Source organism: Dunckerocampus dactyliophorus, chromosome 9 (assembly GCF_027744805.1).
Source record: "Dunckerocampus dactyliophorus isolate RoL2022-P2 chromosome 9, RoL_Ddac_1.1, whole genome shotgun sequence".
NCBI classification, from domain to species: domain Eukaryota; kingdom Metazoa; phylum Chordata; class Actinopteri; order Syngnathiformes; family Syngnathidae; genus Dunckerocampus; species Dunckerocampus dactyliophorus.
This window is the reverse complement of record NC_072827.1, coordinates 31,692,107-31,711,679: the sequence shown is the minus strand read 5'-3', so window position 1 is coordinate 31,711,679 and position 19,573 is coordinate 31,692,107. Positions and strand designations below refer to the sequence as shown.

Here is a 19,573-nt window from a genome sequence, read left to right as displayed (position 1 = left end):
ATTTCTTATCCTTTTCTTGTCTTGTGTTGTAATCTGTGTAGGGGGCACGTTATTCGGCCACATTGTGACTACATGTGTGTTTTACTTCCATCAGTAAAACGAAGTGCAACTCCGCAGCAACCCTGTGTCTGTCGTCACTCCATTAGCCACAACGCAGAGACAAACACCACCGGTTACACAGCATCGGAGAAGTCATAAAAAAGACGTTTCAACTGACGCAACAGCACACTACTGCGGTGCATTCACTGACGGCGGAACACAGTGGGACAAAACAACGCCCAAATCTAAACATTGTCAGCGGAGCATAAACAACACAAAACATGATAAATTATGGGCTTAAAAAACAACCAGATCAGCTCTCAGTTTATACAGCAGACATGATGGCAATGATTATTGGCCTGCAATGGATAGAGGAAATAAAAGCAGATAGAGGGGTATGCTGTGTGGACTCTCTGGCAGCCTTATACAGTATAAAAGATATGGAATCAAGTGGGGAGGATTTACTATTAGAAATACATCAAAGCCTGTTCCAGTGACGCATGTTCAAAATAGAAATAAGATTCTGCTGGGTACCTGCACATGTAGGGGTGGAAGGGAACGAGGTGGCAGATAAAATGGCTAAAATGGGGATTAGAAGAAATGAAATTATAAATGTACCTGCTGGTAAAGGCAAAGTTAAGGCAATAATCAAAAAACAAATGATGGAGAAATGGCAAAATAGGTGGGATGAGGGGAGTAGCGGGAGAAAGAGGAAATAGTGTTAACTAGGATGAGGTTCAATCACACCGGGTTCAATGACAAGATGTTTTTGGTAGGGAAATGTAAATCAAAAGTATGTATGTATGTATGCAAAAGTATAGAGGACGTAGAACACATAGTACTACACTGCAAGAGATATAGGGAAGTTAAAGTTAAGGAAAAGGATTAATAAGATAGGAAGGGAATGGAGCATTGAGGGTATTTTAGGAACAGGTGGGGAGGGGGTTAGAGATATACAGAGGGCAGCGATAGAATATTTGAAGGACACGGGATTATATAATAGAATATAGAAAATTAGAATATTTTATTAGTATTATTAAGATTATTATTAGTATAAGTAGTTTCCTCATTATCTAAGATAGTATAAAGTAAGATACTGTATATGGCCCATGTTACATACTCTGGTACAGTAGGTGGCGGTATGCACCTTTTAAAGTCATGGTTGCAACCCGCCATTAAACTAAAAGAAGAAGATGAGGGAGTCCAAGTAACAGTAACACCACTGATCTTACTAAGCCTGGATAGCTCATACGTCGCACGCCAGAGTGCAAGCCGCTGAAGCCAAAGAGACGCCATCTTACTACTCACATTTCGACTACATTGGCACAGCGTACATAGTGTACAAAGCAGATGAAGAGGCTAACAGAACATCTATATTTGACATTAAAAAGCGGGGAGATTCTCCCATTCCTTCAAGTAACGCAACCTTCGTCCCTTAAAGAAATACATATATCATGATATAACAAAAAAGTACGTACATTTCCTCTTAGCTATTATAGAGCTATATAAACGTATCAATTCTGGACATACATTTAATTGACAAATATTAAAATTTACAATATTACTGTATTTTGTAGCACTTGTTTACGTTGATGTGTAGATCGATTCTCACGTGGAACCAATGTTCCCTAGTGTGTGTGTTTCAGTAAGACGTTAATGATTGGTGCACACCAAGAAATCACCAAACCAAAGAGCAAGAAGCGGCCTTCACAAGTTGCTGTTGTAACTCTCAGAAGACGCTATTGTACTCCTCTCTAGTGCACGTGGCCAATGAGGTAATATAAATACAATAACCTTTTGCACTCTTTAAGTTGTTTAAATATGATGCCGTTCTAAATGAATGTGCTATTGTTAGCCGCTAACGTTAGCAGGTCTATGTAGTACATGCAAAGCCATATTTTGTGTTGTGAATACATTTTATATTCTGTGTCTATCTAAAGAAAAACACCACATCCCCCATTATGAGCCTGCTTTTTTATATCAAGAAGCTCTCCAGGGCAACGAAATTGATGTGTCAAAGCATCGATGTGCACCCTTTATTATTATTGAGCGACACAGTATCGATACAGTTTGGGTAACGTGCCGCAACGCTTGATACAGTTGGTAGTACCAACGATATCATGAACATTAACTTCATTCTTAGCCTCCAACTTTGTCAGAGTTCTCCTTCTGCAGGTGGGTTGAATTGGTAAATAGCCATAATTCTTCTTCTTTTATTGTTTATTGGCGGTTGGCAAGCAGCTTTTAGGTGTGCATTACCTTGTGAACAGGCGTGTGGATCAGAATCTGACCCACTCTATAATCGATACATAAGTCCTGTTGGTCCGCCACCGCTGGACCATGCTTTGGGCCCTATGAAATCTGTTTTATTTTTTTCACCAAATTCATTTTTTTGAGGATACATTTTTTACAATACTGTGTCATGGAACAAGGAAGTGCGTGTCTCACTTGCTTAGTTGAGAGTCATGTGTTCCGCTTTTACTTTGAACACTGCAAAAAGTCAATATCTAATCAAGAATATTTGTCTTATTCTTCGTCAACCATCAACATTACGTAATATGTCATTTAGTCTGAGTAAAGTCTTTATAAAGTCCTTATTATTTCTCTGCTTTTCCAGTAAATAGTTACAGTCTGGGATGGATAAATGCATGACTTTTTTAATGTTATTAATGTTCTTAAATTAATGAAGCAATGATATGAAAGACAACTTGATGGGCATATCCTGGAGAATGCTACACACTCCTGCAGGGTGTGGATGGGGCACACAAATATTTCAAATTACATCCTGACACCAGTTTTGCTGACAGAAACGGACATGAAAACCTCAAGAGCACATCATTAAAATTAAACAGTAAAAATGTGTTGTTTTTTTTACAGTGCACAATAACTCCTGTTTGTGTCCTGCAGACATCCAGCAGCTGATTGGTCACCAAAAAGAATGTCCCCCTCAGCCACAGGGTGGGAGCTCCACTTTGGAGCAGGCGAAGCTACCAATTAAAGAGGAAGAACTCTCCATCACTCAGGAGGGAGAGCATCTTCTCGGGCCAGAGGAGGCTGATCTCACCAGGTTGCCACTGACTGGTGTCTCTGCGGTGACCGAAGACCCTGAAGACAAACCACCTGAGTCCTCACAGCTTCATCATAGCCCAAGTGAGGAGATGAGAGAGGCGGAGCCACAGCCCCCCTGTGTTAAAGAGGATGGGGAGGAGCCACAGCCCCCCTGTATTAAAGAGGAAGAGGAGGAGCCACAGATCCCCTGTGTTAAGGTGGAAGAGGAGGAGCTGCAGCCCACCCACATTAAAGAGGAAGAGGAGGAGCCACAGCCCACTTATGTTAAAGAGGAAGAGGAAGAACTCTCCATCACTCAGGAGGGAGAGCATCTTCTAGGGCCAGAGGAGGCTGATCACGGCAGGTTGCCACTGACTGGTGTCTCTGTGAAGACCGAAGACCCTGAAGACAAACCACCTGAGTCCTCACAGCTTCATCATAGTCCAAGTGAGGAGATGAGAGAGGCGGAGCCTTCATGCAGCAGCTCACTGCAACACATGACAACAGAAGCTGATGGAGACCACTGTGGAGGATCACAAACAGACAACCTCTTAGCTCCACTGTCAGATAGTGACGACACAACGTCACACTCTCCTGAAGGTGAAGACAACGACTTCACCCAAGAATCTCTGAGCAGCGATACAGACTGTGAAGGTGATATGATGACTCACACTGGCAACAAACACTCTGAAAGCTCTAAAAAGAAGACAGGTAAACGTTTTAACTGCTCAGTTTGTGATAAAAGATTTTCTTGTAAGAGTCATTTGGCTCAACACATGAGAACACACACAGGAGAAAAACCTTTTACTTGCTCAGACTGCGGAAAATGCTTCACTCAAAAGACACATATGCAAAGACACATGAGAACGCACAAAGGAGAAAAACCTTTTAGTTGCTCAGACTGCGGTAAACGCTTCGCTCGAAATGCAACCATGCAAAGACACATGACAATACACACAGGAGAAAAACCTTTTAGTTGCTCAGACTGTGGTGAACGCTTCGCTCGAAAGTCAGACATGGGATTACACATGACAACACACACAGGAGAAAAGCCTTTTAGTTGCTCAGACTGTGGTAAACACTTCACTCAAAAGACAAACATGCAAAGACACATGAGAATACACACAGGAGAAAAACCTTTTAGTTGCTCAGACTGTGGTAAACGCTTCACTGAAAAGATAACCATGCAAAGACACATGATAACACACACAGGAGAAAAACCTTTTAGTTGCTCAGACTGTGGTAAACGCTTTACTCAAAAGACAAATATGCAAAAACACATGAGAATGCACAAAGGAGAAAAACCTTTTAGTTGCTCAGATTGTGGTAAACGCTTCACTGAAAAGACACATATGCAAAGACACATGAAAACGCACACAAGAGAAAAACCTTTCAGTTGCTCAGATTGTGGTCAACGCTTCACTGAAAAGACACATATGCAAAGACACATGAGAAAACACACAGGAGAAAAACCTTTTAGTTGCTCAAACTGTGGTAAACGCTTTGCTCGAAAGTCAGACATGGGATTACACATGAGAACACACACAGGAGAAAAACCATTTACTTGCTCATATTGTGGTGACATGTTTTTTTGGAACAGCTCTTTGAAAATACACATGCAGAGTCACTGATGGTCTACTGCAGGTGTCGGCAACCCGCAGCTCTTCAACCTCCTTCTTGCGGCTTACTTTGCCGAGTGCGGTGAGTTTTTTTTTTTTTTCAAACACCGAAGTATGGAAAATGTGCATTTTCGAAATGAATGTGAACTATCCCACTCACTGCATGTCCGTGAATGCACCTAGACTGCGTTCTGACTGCTGATTGGATGAACAAGGGAGGAGGGGGTAGGCTCGTGTATGCAGTGAGTCTCACTGTGAGGGAAAGAAAAAAGGTGAGAGAGATGGCGGACATCTGTGACTTTGATCTGAGCAACATTTGTGGGCGTTTCTGTGCAAAGCCCAGGAGTTTATAGACCGTGAAGCCCCCCATGCAGGAATATAGCAGCAGGCAGTCGCATCTTGTTTATAATCAGATCAAAAAAGGACTTGGGAATTAGACAGATGCAACTTAAAGCACAACAATATTTTTTGTGATATACCAACGAATGACCTTCCTGTGATTACTACTTTGACAAAATGATTCAACCCCTTGGTCACATACGTCCTTTGTACAAAACCCTTTGGCAATAATAACGTACCTCAGACGTGACACATAGCTCGACACAATTGTCTTTCAGAGATCTACTGGAATCTTAGCCCGTTCCTCATAGGCAAAGGCATGCTGCAACTGCCTTCTTCAAGTCCCACCAGAGATTTTCAATTGGATTTAAGTCAGGCGATTGCGATGGCCACTCTAGAATCTTCCATCCTTTTGTCTGCAACCAAGCTTTGGTAGATTTTGAGGTATGCTTGGGGTCGTTGTCCTGTTGGAAGGTCCAACGTCACCCAAGCTTCAGATTTGTCACTGACTGCACCCAATGTCTCCTGGTAGTTACTTGAATTCTTGATAGTCCTGTCGGAGTTCACCAGCTGTCCCCTGAGGATTTTGCTCCACCTCTCGCTTCAGACACCGGACAGCAGTCGCCGACAGCATCCTCTTTCTGCCGCGCCCAGGTCGTGTTTCCACTTTGCCTTTTAGCTTTAAATTTGCGAACGATGCTTCCAATTGTGTCTTTTGAAATGTTTCATGCCTTTGCTATCTTTTTATAACCGTATCCTTGCTTATGCAGAGAAATGACCTCCTCTCTAGTCTAGAAGGAGCTGGGTGTTGCAGTCGTTTTAAATCTGCTCAGTATGGTTCTGTCCACATCTGCGGGTGTTTTCAACACCTGATTGAAAAGACCTGATGAAACCTCTGTTCTTATGAGTGGTCATCTTTGAGGGGTTGAATAATGTTGTCAGTGAGGAAACACAAAAAGGACATTTGTTGGTGTTATTAGAAAAAGTATTGTTGTCATTTCAGTTGCATTTAGCTAATTTTCAAGTCCTTGTAAGATTTCATTCTAAACATGATTGAAGTGTTTTTTTATGTCCTCCAACACGTTCCCGCAACGAGAGTTGAATAATTTTGAACGCCGCTGTAGATAGATACTTTATTCATCTCCAAGAGAAATTCACATTTCCAGCAGCTCTGCAAAAATGTCATCATGAACTTAATCGCAAAATAAAACCGAGGCAAAAAAGAAAAATACGAAAATGCAGTAAGAATATAAAAATAAATACAGAGCAGGTCACTTTGAATTTGTAGTGCAATAACACACAATAAATGATAATAATAATACATAATAAGGTTATAAGTCCAGTCCTTCCACAACAGGAGATATGTGATGTTACATACAGGTATATCGGAATCAGAAATTGGGAGTTGGACAATATCGCTTATGGGCAAAAAAGCCAATATCAGACATCCCTAAAAAAGAGCCAGCTCGTTACTGCACGTATGGGACTGACTCATTCCTCCTATAAAGTCGTCTGAAAGTCTCCAAAAAGCAACAGCAGCGCTCCGTTTACATATGATGTGACGTGCATGTTAACCAAGCTACAGCGACATTGTTGTTATTATTTTTATGAACATTGTTTCGCCGATCGAACTACATTCCTGCCGTATTGACACTTAGCCAGAACACGTCGGCGAGCTGCTAGCTGGCTAGCGACTAGCTTCACCGTAGACTCGCACGCTCACAACGCCTCAGACACGACCAACAGGTAAGGCTACATATCGGAGATGCCACCACGTTTGGAAACGTTAACGCTAGGCGTAGACGTTCCTTTCTACAACGTTGCTTTGTGAAATCAATGGAAGTTTCGGTAATGCTTGGAATGGTCGAAATAAGCAAAATACTGCAAGTATTCCATGTTATCATGAATGTACCTGCTACTACGTGCTCACAGCATGGATGGAAAACCATTGTTGGAGGTTTTTGGAGGTGTTTTAATAGCAGTGTGTGTAGGCGGAATAGGTGTGTCCCATTACGTGCACTACTGAGCTGTCGCTTTTTTTTTAAAAAAAGTACGGTATAGGTATGAAAATTAGCGATACTGGCTCTGTACTGACTGGGTATCGCATGGATTGTCTGATGCTGTATTTTATTGTGGACATTGAACGCAACACCTAATAAAGTATTGTTTTCCAAAGTATCTGTTCCATCCTAAATTGCATCACGTCTGCTTTGTTTTAGTTTCCACTACTCGGTTTGGTCAGTAGAGGGCGCTCTGTGTACACGGCTTGATTGTTTGGGGGCGTTACCGGAAGAAAGCGTAAGAGCATTAAGCAACATAGGCCACATTGGCACAGCGTACATAGTGTACAAAGCAGATGAAGAGGCTAACAGAACATCTATATTTGACATTAAAAAGCGGGGAGATTCTCCCATTCCTTCAAGTAACGCAACCTTCGTCCCTTAAAAACCATTTGATACGTTATTCTCTATCTTTTGCTATATTAAATGTACTTTTCCCCTTCCAATTCTCATTGCCTTTGGGACAAAATTGTACTGTGCACCCTGGCTCAGCACTCCCCTATAGCAATGATAGTTTTACTCCTCTAGAAAGAGATTTTCATTTGAACTGCATATCCCATCCCTTTTTTCCACTAAAATCCATGGTCATGATCCTTTACTTTTTATTCTTACTTTCATACGATTCACTATGCTCTCGTCTGTACAAAATATGAATCATAAAAGAGACAAGTTTTAAAATCATTTCACATTTTGCTGATTTTTTTGTTTGTGTTATGAAATAAAAATAAGCTCTTTTTTGATTTAGAAATATATTTGAACAAAAACCACAGGAATAATATGTGATATAATATGTAATAATATATAAACATTGTCTCCATATGGGGGTTCATTTGAAATTCGGGTAAACAAAAAAAACGTATTTTTTTATATTTGCACGCAACCGCAAATGATTTAGTAGTCTAGTGGTGGTTGTTTGTTTACATAGCCCCCACAGCCCCCCATGTAAAGCCCTTATGACACAGGTATGGTATGATATCCACAGAATGTTTAAAAATGATCATACGAGTCCTTATGACTAAGCTCAAGCACACCTGTTGTGCGAGGTTAGTGTGAAGACTAACCTTGCATTTAGTGTGAGTGGCTAACAAACTAACAACACACTTAACAACTCACAAGTTCTCACATAAGTCATTGTCCGACAAGCGTTTCTTGGGAGTGGCAATATGGCGGCCGTGTGGCTTCACAAGTCATCGCCAATGAGCTATCCAGATATATAATACAGATCAGTGGCGGTGCTACGTTCGGTTCAATTCATTTGCGGTAGCCTTCTTGCACGTGACTGCCGAAAAATAGGTCGACCGGATGGAGACGCGTTCTGCACATGCGTAGAAGAGCAATCTTAGCGTTAGCATTGCAGTCGATGAGTTGAGAGTGCAGAGCTAATTGACGTGAGGAAATGTGGAATGAAAAGTGATTAAAGGATCCCTAAAACGATACTTACCTGATCGATGATCCACTCGGATCACCTCTTTATGAGCAAGAATTGACTTTTGGTGAGTTTTGTTTCTTATATTGGAACTTTGTATGTGGTTAAATAGTGCAGGACTAATGTGTGTGTGCAAAAGTTGTGATGCAGTGAATAATTTGCCCAACCGAGAATGATATGTCTGAATATTTATATGGTGTGACGTGCAGAAATGTTAGATTTTGCTAAATGTTTGAGAATGAGAGCGATTTTGCCTGGTTAAATACGTCCGTAGCCAACGCGATGAAAACGTTAGCCGCCATTTGAGGTTAGTTGTGATAATATAACTAAGTGAATGTGAAGTGGTGATTAATGTACATACTAGGTTCCAGGCGTACGCCAATTGTAATCGGCGGCACATGAATAAAAATGAAAAACAATTACCGCCTTACACTCACAATTACGAGTGCGCCTGAACGCCTCCCGGCAGGGGGCGAGCGGAGCAGAAAGGAGACAAAGCGTGAAGTTGTTCATTGCTCTGTGTGCATTCTATGAACGAATAAGTAAGTTTGATGATTAGTATTTAATCCTGGAGGTTTCATTTATATTGGTCTTCCAATCCCCACAAATATTCTCTTCTTTCCTTTTCTTTTTTATTTGGGCTGTCAAAGTTAACGCGGGGCGTTTCCTTTAACGGCACTATTTGTTTAAACGCACGATTAATGTGCGCACGTCCTGCTTCACCCTCGGCCCACACCGTAGTTTGGGGAAGTGCAGCTGTGACTATGGAGCAAATATTGAGCGAAACTGGACAAAGAAAAGAGTATTTTGATTGGTAAGTTGACCTTCAAGGCCCTGGCAGATGGCTCTCACAAGACCGAAGTTATTTGTATCTACTGTCGCTGTGATTGAAATTGTCACGGCGTATGTCTAAGTGTCGGAGAGAAGCAAGCTGCGAAAGGTATTGAAGGTAGAGAGGTCGTCTCCCAACCTGAAGGTTGCGGGTTCGATCCTCTGTCCTCCCATGATCATGTCGAAGTATCCTTGGGAAAGATACTGAAGGCCCAACCCCCGGTGGCTCCTGGTGCTGCGCCATCAGTAGCTAAATGTGCTAACGGTGTTAAAGTGCTTCGAGTGCCTTGGAGGTGGAAAAGCGCTATACAAGTGAAAGACCATTTTCCACTAAAGCACTGCAGGTACTTTTTTATTGTCATTTATGCAGTGGTACCTTGGCATACGAGTGTCCCATGTACCAACTTCCTCACATTTGGGTACCAGCTACTAGTTAACTTTAGGCATAGCCAAGGACAGCTATTTGGGGGCTTATGTCACTGTGGCCATGGCTGAACAGCTAGAAGTGCTAGCATTAGCGGCGCACGAGCTAGTCACCGGGAAAGATGATCAGTAAACACACATACCTTGATAGCGATCTAATTGATCTTATTTGTTATGTATTGTGTAAAACTAAGACATGAACAAATTCCAATTAAAAGCACTAAATAAATGAATACAGAGCCACCACCCACCAGTACAAGCCTGGACTCACTTTGTTTTTCAGAGAGGTTGTGTACCAAACAAATATTCACATTAGTATTCAGTAAGGTAATCAAGTCTTACCTCTTTGCATGCCCACTAGGGTGGGGCGATGCTATTTATGTCGCGGTATGCCAGGATAAATTCCTCCAATGATAAGAAAATGACTTGTACCGGCATAAATGATAAACGGAAACAAGCCGAGTTGATGACGTGTGACACACAGGTGAAAACATGGCTAGTGAGTTGAAGGAGTTTCTCCAGGAATGGGACTTAGATGAGAAGAAGCAAGTGTGTGTAACTACTTACAGTGGATCTCATGTGAAAGCAGCTGCCCTGAAAATGGGAATAGATTGACTTGCTTTGGACTCTCTCCACAGTGCCATAGGTAAGCTCACTTTTCATTTCATGATTTTTAATGGTATGGGTGAATGTTTGTAGCTTTTTGTACAAGACTTGTCATATTGTCATGCATCCCAAAAATATCATGTTACATGCAAAGGTCCATATCGCCCAACCCTAATTCCTAGATAGTATCAGCATCCATCCATCCATTTTCTTCTGCTTATATGGGTCCTGGTCGTGGGGGCAGCAGTCTCAATAGGGAAGTCCAGATTTCCCGGGACTTTCTCCCGGCTGGGCATGCCCAGAACACCTCACCAGTGTGAAAGAGCAGCGGCTCTACAGCAGCTCCTAACGGATGATCGAGCTCCTCATCCTGTCTCCTAGGGTGCAGACAAAGAGTGATTCAGAAGACCCTATGAACAAACACACGAGGAGGGACCGCACCTCGGCCGGACGTGGGATACCGGGGCCTCACCCTGGAGCCAGGCCCGGTGAAGGGGCTGGCAGGCAAGCCGGATACCCCCTCCCACCCGAACTGGAGTCCCTCGACACCTTGGCTGTGCTTAGAAATTCTGCCCATGAAAATGATGAATAGAATGGGTGACAAAGAGCAGCCTTGGTGGATGCCAACGTTCCCCGGAAACAGGCTGGATTTGCTGCTGGCAATTCCAACCAGGCTCCTGCTCTGATTGTACAAAGACGAATGGCACGTAGTAGCGCGCCACCAACTCCGTACTCCCGGAGCACCTCCACAGGCCCCACAGGGGACACGGTCGAATGCCATTTCCAAGTCCACAAAGCACATGTAGACCGCTTTGGCAAACTCCCAAGTACCCTCCAGTACCGTTGCGAGGGTGTAGAGCTGGTCCAGTCTTCCACAACCAGGACAAAAACCACATTACACCTCCTGTAGCTGAGGATGGAATAACGGTTGTACTCTTCTCTCCAGCACCCTGGAATAGACTTTCCCAGGGAGGCTGAGGAGTGTGATCCCCTATAGTTGGAACACACCCTCCGGTCACCCTTCTTGAAAAGGGGGACCACCACCCCAGTCTGCCAATCCAGATGTACTGTTCCCGACTTCCACGCAATGTTGAAGAGACAGAGCCTTGAGGAACTCACGGCGAACCTCGTCCACCCCCGGAGCTTTGCCACTGGGGAGTGTTTTGACTGCCCCAGATGCCTCAGCCACAGTGATGGGACTGTCCACGTTCCTGTCCTCACACACTGCATCTCCTGCACCCCCCTCCATCCACCCACACACACACACACACACACACACACACACACACACACAATCCTCAACAGCGCGGTGTCTAATGAGGACAACTTCGGGTTTCTGGGAACTGCAACTTCTGAAGTGGTCCTCCCACATAGACACTGTATGTAAAAAGGCCCAGCAGAGGTTTTACTTCCTACGGCAACTCAGGAAGTTCAATCTGCCCCAGGAACTGCTGATCCAGTTCTACACCACAATCATTCAGTCTGTTCTTGCACTTCCATCACTGTCTGCTTTGGATCTGAACCAAACAGGACAGGAACAGACTATGAAGGCCCATCAAATCTTTTAGATCTTTTTTCTGCAATTATTATTTTGTGATTCACACCAAAATAATAACCCCACACTTTTTGGATCAGTCTTTGATATTTTGTCGAACCTGTTGAAAACTCGTCCTGTATTTTTTTTCCATGTCCGTTGACCATTTTTTCTGGAGTTAAATGCAAAAATGCCGAAAATGGTCCAATCTCGCGACGGTAAAGAATTGTTTAATAATTCCTGGCTCCAGACGGTGATCTCCCCCAAAATGTAATCAGTTCTTCCATATCCTGTTTCCGACGATTCCTGGAAATTTCATCCAAATCCATTTGGAGCGTTTCAAGTTATTTTGAAGACGGACAGACGGACGTAATACATTACTAAACATCTGTAACAATCCACATTTCGTTTTTTTAAGAAGATAACATCCAAACAAGGAAACTCAGCTCCATCCGCCCACAGTCGTGCACACTCCTGGGGTGGGAGATACACTTTATATCGGGAATACCTACTTAGGCACCGGGATCAATAACTCCCAAGCAAATGTTTGCTACACAGCAAATGATACGTCTTTCCTACCGTGGTAACACAGACGAAGAGCTACAATCCAAACAAACCGTCCTCTGTGCAGTATGACTTACGCTGATCTCCATGAGCAGCCATACAGGAGCAAAGGGACCGTCTCCAAATGTTTATACTGAAAAGAAACAAACGATGATTCATTTATTTCACTTCTGTGACGTGTAGTGCCACCAAACTCACCTCACACATGAGGTGCATCCTCCTGGTTATACTCTAGCAATTAGTTTGGGGAAATGTGAGGCTAACCGTACCACCAGTACAAATGTGAAAATTCAGGGTTTTTTTGCTTGTTTTTTATTTTCTCCAAATTTAAAATCTTACAGAAAATAAATACACTCACAGTTCAGTGGTGTCTTTGAATGCATCCTCTCATTGCATAATAACAGGGTTAAAGTGTGATTCAAATGTTGTGCTACCATTAAGAAACTAGTGTTAGGTAAATAGATTTTTGGACATGTGCTATCTTTTAGCTTGATTTAAAATTTCACTTTGTTTAGAGCTGTTAATACAAATATGGATAAATAAAATCCTTCTTTCAATAAAATATAGTAAAAATGGGCATGTTTCAGACGTAGTTGCAAATGGTGAATTTTTTTAGTTTTGTTTTGTTTTCTTACTGTACACAATGAGCTTCCACAATAATTCCTGTTTGTGTCCTGCAGACATCCAGCAGCTGATTGACATCCAGCACCACAGGGTGGGAGCTCCACTTTGGAGCAGATGGAGCGACAGCCAATTAAAGCGGAAGAGGAGGAGCCCCACCCCCCCTATGTTAAAGAGGAAGAGGAAGAACTCTCCATCACTCAGGAGGGAGAGCATCTTCTAGGGCCAGAGGAGGCTGATCTCACCAGGTTGCCACTGACTGGTGTCTCTGTGAAGACCGAAGACCCTGAAGACAAACCACCTGAGTCCTCACAGCTTCATCATAGTCCAAGTGAGGACATGAGAGAAGCGGAGCCACAGCCTCTCAATGTTAAAGAGGAAAAGGAGGAGCCACAGACCCCCTATGTTAAAGAGGAAGAAGAAGAACTCTCCATCACTCAGGAGGGAGAGCATCTTCTAGGGCCGGAGGAGGCTGATCTCACCAGGTTGCCACTGACTGGTGTCTCTGTGAAGACCGAAGACCCTGAAGACAAACCACCTGAGTCCTCACAGCTTCATCATAGTCCAAGTGAGGAGATGAGAGAGGCGGAGCCTTCATGCAGCAGCTCACTGCAACACATGACAACAGAAGCTGATGGAGACCACTGTGGAGGATCACAAGCAGACAACCTCTTAGCTCCACTGTCAGATAGTGACGACACAACGTCACACTCTCCTGAAGGTGAAGACAGCGACTTCAACCAAGAATCTCTGAGCAGCGATACAGACTGTGAAGGTGATATGATGACTCACACTGGCAACAAACACTCTGAAAGCTCTAAAAAGAAGACAGGTAAACGTTTTAACTGCTCAGCTTCTGATGAAAGATTTTCTCGTAAGAGTAAATTGACTCGACACATGAGAACACACACAGGAGAAAAACCTTTTAGTTGCTCACACTGTGGTGAACGCTTCACTTACAAGTCAAGCATGCAAGTCCACATGAGAACACACACAGGAGAAAAACCTTATAGTTGCTCAGACTGTGGTAAATGCTTCACTTTAAAGACAAACATGGAAAGACACATGATAACGCACACAGGAGAAAAACCTTTTAGTTGCTCAGACTGTGGCAAACGCTTCACTTTAAAGGCAAGCATGCAAAGACACATGATGATACACACAGGAGAAAAACCTTTTAGTTGCTCAGACTGTGGTAAATGTTTCACTTTAAAGGCACACATGCAATTACATATGAGAACACACACAGGAGAAAAACCTTTTAGTTGCTCAGACTGTGGTAAACTCTTCACTCGAAAGACAAGCATGCAATCACACATGACAACGCACGTAGGAGAAAAACCTTTTACTTGTTCACACTGTGGTAAACGCTTCACTCAAAAGAGAAACTTGCGATTACACCTGAAAATACACACTGGAGAAAACCCTTTCAGTTGCTCAGAGTGTGGTAAACGATTCAAGCGAAAGACAAACATGCAGTCACACATGAGAACTCACACAGGAGAAAGACCTTTCAGTTGCTCAAATTGTGGTGACACATTTTCTTGGAAGTCGGCTTTGATAAGACACATGCAGAGTCACTGATGGTCTCCTGCTTGACTCGCCTGACTTCCATGCAGTCACTGTGTTGCTACTGTGTTGTAATATTCTTTGCACGTGTCTTTGTCCAATAAATACATCTTGTTTTTATTCATGTGTAAAAGAAAAACACGGTGACTGCAGTGGTTTCATTTGTAGTTAAAGGTGTTTTATTTGACTGTATGCTGTCATCACTAAATGCTGTAACTGATGAAGTCACTTCCTGTTCCATTACTTCCTGATTGGGTCTGGAAAGTAGTGATTTGATTCCTTTTACTGACTTGAGTTCTTATGATTCACTCATTGGGGTACGGACCGCTTTCAGGGAGGCTTTTGAAGGATGTGAATGAAAGCAAAATAGTAGTTTTTGCTTTTTTTTCTTCTTATTTTGCAGTGTTGATTTGATTTTGCTCAAACAATTGTATTTGATAAAAGAGTATCATGATATTATTTTGTTGATTTTGATGCAATGTTCACAAGTAAATATTTTTTCTTTTTCAAAATTTATCAGGAATTTTCTTCTATTGCATTCCATTTTCTTCCGTTTATCCGGGACCAAGCCAAGACTTCTCAGAGTTCCACCGAGAGGACAACAAGGCTTTCCGAGGACAGCTGCAGGGCTTAAAGTATTACGTGCTGCATCTTCAACGTTTGACTATGATTCAGAATCAGAAAAAAAACCTGCAAAAAAAAAAACTGTCCAGGACCACATCGTCATGTGTGTCAATACTGTAATGCCGCTTGTTGTGGGGAAGGAGAGACTCACGTCGGCGATGCACTTTAATGGCTTTATTAACAGCGGAGAACACTGCAGGACTTTACATCCACGCCAACATAAACACACTTCCCAACTCTCTCCAAACTCACAGCTAGCACTGAGCCTAGCTCTCCTGCTCGGGACGCCCACCGTCACTTCCCGTCACTTCCTGATGAACTAAAGCTGTAATGACACTCTGCCGTATAAAAAGTAAAATATTAAAAACAAGCGTAAGACATTACTAGCACAGCTTTGTTCTGTGGGTGGTGGATATATTCTATCAGTTATTATTAAGCCTCTAGCTTCCTTTTAGTAAGTAAAAACCTTGGCTATGATTGCACTACATTGTCATGTAGACCTACAAAGTACACTTGGAAGAACAAGAGGTGAATAAATGTATTGCAACTGATGTGAAACTGATGAGGGGTAGGATTAAATAAGCTTTGCTTCTTCCTACTCCTTTTTGGACATGCAAAATTGTGAATTGTACTATGTGATGTGCTACTGTTTGACTCATATGCATGTTCAGGATTAAAACCATGAACCATGAACCATGAAAATAACAAGCCTAGTAGTGCTGTACAACTTTTATCCGCAGTCTGCAGCGCCCTCTACTGGTCAACATTATTATTATTTTTTCCCTTTTTTTCTTTTTTTTCCTCTACTGGTCAACATTCAAAGTGGACGCCAACCTGTCTATAGAGGCCACCTGTCTATACCGGCCACTTTTGCAGACTCCCTCTAGTGGCCGCTATAGACAAGTTTGACTGTGTATATACATATATGTATATATATACAATCCTAAAACCAGTTGAAAAAATGCTAGAATTTGCATTTTGCACATTTTGATCTTAATGAGGTTTTAAGTAGAGCTACAATATGCATACGCTCGGTGGTCTCCTCCCACATTCCAAAAACATGCATGTTAGCTTCATTGGAGACTCTAAATTGTCCATAGGTATGAATGTGAGTGTTTGTCTATATGTGCCCTGTCATTGGCTGGACACCAGTCCAGGGTGTACCCCGCCTGTCGCCCCAAGTCAGCTGGGATAGGCTCCAGCATACCTGGCATAGGAGATGGATGGTTGGACAAAGACAAACAATAAGTGGATAGTTTTATCACTCACTTTGCAACTCTTAATGCGGAAGAAGTACAGTTTGCTGGTAAATCCCAGAAAATAAACTCAAAACATGCAAATTGAAGTTAAGTTACATGGTGTCTTTGAATGCAATCCACCATTGCTCATAATAACACAGTTAAAGTATGACTCAAATCTTCTGCTGCTATTAAAGAAACGAGTATTAGGTACATAGATTTTCAGACGTTTTAGCTTGATTTAAACTTTGAGTGAATTCACATGGAGCTGTTAATACATGCACACACACATGCGTGTATCTTTTATCTCTCAATAAAATAGTCAAAATGGACATACTTCACACAGTTTGCAAATGGTGATTAATCATGATTAATTCATTTGAAAACTGATTAATCTGATTACAATTTGTAATCCTTTGACAGCGCTACTTATTATATTGCCACTTTTTTTTTCGTAAATTTACAACTTTATTCTCATACATTTGCGACTTTGTTCTTGTAAATGTAGAACTTTTTTCTTGTAATATTATGACTTTATTCTCGTATATATTACGACTTTATTCTTGTAAATTTACGTTATTCTCCAAATCTCAGATTATGGTTGTTTTCCATGTGGCCCACATCGCCTGTGGTATAAAACACCGTATCTATGTATAATGTATACTTCATATGAAGTTATTCCAGTAAAACAGTGCTGCAGCTTTGTGAGCAACACCCCTCTGAGGAAGGCTGTATGACTTCATGGTGATCATGTATTATCATGAAATAAACCAATTTTGGCCTGAGGAAGCAGGAAGTGAGGAAGGTGCACGTTGGGAGCGAGGAAAGTCTCCTAACCAGCAGAGGGCAGCCTTACACCAGCCAATCAGGCCACATGGATGCAAAAAGGCCTTCATTGTTTCATTAGTCTGGTCCAGTGCACGTGATCACACAACACGTGAACTCCCAGGAAAGCAGCTGGGAAGATATCGTGTACATTGTCAGGGTCTGGGTTCGTGCTACCTTGACGTTGCTTTATGAGCCAACTGCTGCTTGCTTTCTTCCCCTTCTGTAGCGTCACTGCTAGTTCATCTGCTTTATTCTGTCATCTAACGCAGTCATTTCTATGCGGCGCTGGCCTTTTACACGCCCGACTTGAATATTGGATATTGGTTTTATGTTGCCCTCCTCGTGATTCACTGACTTTATGCCTGCACTGCGTTCTCCTCATCGTGTGCTTTGTCTACACGACTGATGCTCTGCCCCCGGACACTGATCACTTGCAGCTTCACATGCAAACACTCGTCTTGGGAAGTTAACACACCTGCTATTCAATACACATACATCATGTTTAGGACCTTCTAAACATCTCTTTTTACCATGATTAGAGCCCTGTAGACATGAAATAACAACCCTAAAGTCACCTTTACACTCAGCCACGGCTTTAAGCATCGCCTACTGTTTATTTATTCTAAACTTAAAGTGTGTGAGAATGGGGAAGAAGGACAAAAAGCCAAGAAGTTACCACTTCCACACGGGATGGGAGGAGTGTTAAGGTAATGTAACATGAGGTCATGTGTCATTACTGACACCTAGTGGCCCGCATACTTCATATTGCTTGTTTTTCAATACTATTTTTTTCAAAGGTTACAGGTTATGACCTTATTGAGTGCTAACGTGCACATTTGTTGGCGCACAACTTCAAGTAAATTCATGCTAGCACACGCATCAAACAGCGACGTCATCATCCACCGGATATTTGTGGGAACAATCTGTGAGTTAAAAAAGGTTGGGGACCACCGTAGAGAGACCCCCCTCTAACACCGTCCTCCAGTCTTGTCTTGTCAGGAAAAGTCACACACAGGTCGTCACGTTTTAGTCGTCAAAGAGCCATGTCAAGCTCGGCACCGTCTCATTTTTGTCACAAAGAAACAAAATCATGTCAACACTGCATAAAAAGTCTTCACTGTGGTTGTCTTGCAGCCTTTTCTACCTTCTTCAAATGTTGACCCAGGCTCGTCTGGAAGGATAACCTCCTCTTGTCCTTGTAACAGCGCACCGAATCCATGACCCCTCTAACGTTCATTACCATTCAATCATCTTTATCCTTAACGATGGTCGCCGCAGCTTTTTATGATGTTCATTTTCACTTCCGTGGTGATGGCTTTCCTTTTCTTTGGTGCACTGGTGCTTGGGAGACATCAGGAGGTGTAAAAAGCCAACAGGCACACTTTGGATTCTTGTGTTACGTCCCGTACGTATTCTTTCGTCTGCATGACCAGCTCGTTACAATTCATGGTGCTGCTCAGGTCAGGCGGTCACCTGCACAAGACCTGTGGCGCGAAAGCGACAACGAGCTGGACGAGGGCGGTGAGGAAGGCAAGGCGGCGGTGAACCAGGGCAGGGTAAGCCTCGCGCCATCCAAAGCGTAGAGAAGATTGAAGTTGTTTGCAGTAAAATATGACCACGTCCGCAAAATCAAACACCACTTAGCAAATTGGAAGCAAAAACTCTCCGACGTTGCAGATTTGTGCCAACGCTTTACATTTGACACTTGCAAGTGAGTGAGTGAATGAATGACTGCAATCTAGGAAGTTAATAAGATGGAAAGCAGCTTGAGTGTCCAGAGGGAACTCCGGCATAAGATCAGGAAGGGGAAGGACTGCTACAGGAGGAAACTGGAGAAGCGGCTGGAGCAGAATAACGCCAGGGAAGTCTGGAGAGGCCTGCAGACCATCACAGGCCATGGTAAAGGAGTGGGGAGAGACCAAGCCAAGTGGGGACAAGATCTGGGCAGATGAACTCAATCTGTTTTTCAACAGATTTGAGTCTGCCCCCCCTCCCTCCCCTACCAACTCACCACTCGTCACCCCCACATCCCCATCCCAGCCATCCTCTACCCCCCTCTCCATAACTGATGATCAGGTGAGAAGTCAGCTGAAGAAGATCAAGGCAAGGAAGGCCCCGGGACCGGACGGCATCAGCCCAAGAATCCTCAAGGACTGTGCTGACCAGCTCTGTGGAGTTCTCAGGCACTTGTTCAATCTCAGCCT

General features: G+C 42.9%; 1 protein-coding gene across 12 annotated transcripts; it reads left to right on the top strand.

The window, feature by feature from the left end:
- Positions 1 to 1,706: 1,706 nt before the first annotated feature.
- On the top strand, positions 1,707 to 18,758 carry LOC129187367 (gastrula zinc finger protein XlCGF57.1-like). Of its 12 annotated transcripts, none has more exons than XM_054786528.1 (4): positions 1,707 to 1,814; positions 2,947 to 3,798; positions 4,732 to 4,788; positions 13,170 to 13,472. In XM_054786528.1, the coding sequence occupies exons 2-4, from the start codon at positions 3,198 to 3,200 to the stop codon at positions 13,331 to 13,333; spliced, it is 822 nt and encodes a 273-aa protein (XP_054642503.1). In that variant the 5' UTR covers positions 1,707 to 1,814; positions 2,947 to 3,197; the 3' UTR covers positions 13,334 to 13,472. The 12 variants fall into 12 exon arrangements, 10 of the variants coding, with proteins under 10 accessions (XP_054642503.1, XP_054642494.1, XP_054642498.1 ...); XM_054786529.1 differs by lacking the exon at positions 1,707 to 1,814 and adding an exon at positions 18,504 to 18,758 and having other exon boundaries at positions 3,609 to 3,741; positions 4,688 to 8,598; positions 13,170 to 13,885; XM_054786526.1 differs by lacking the exon at positions 1,707 to 1,814 and adding an exon at positions 15,200 to 16,771 and having other exon boundaries at positions 3,609 to 3,741; positions 4,688 to 8,598; positions 13,170 to 13,885.
- Positions 18,759 to 19,573: the final 815 nt, after the last annotated feature.

What these genes read in the sequence shown, in the direction of transcription:
- LOC129187367 (XM_054786519.1), top strand. Translation starts at nt 3,198, where the DNA reads ATGAGAGAGGCGGAGCCACAGCCCCCCTGTGTTAAAGAGGATGGGGAG.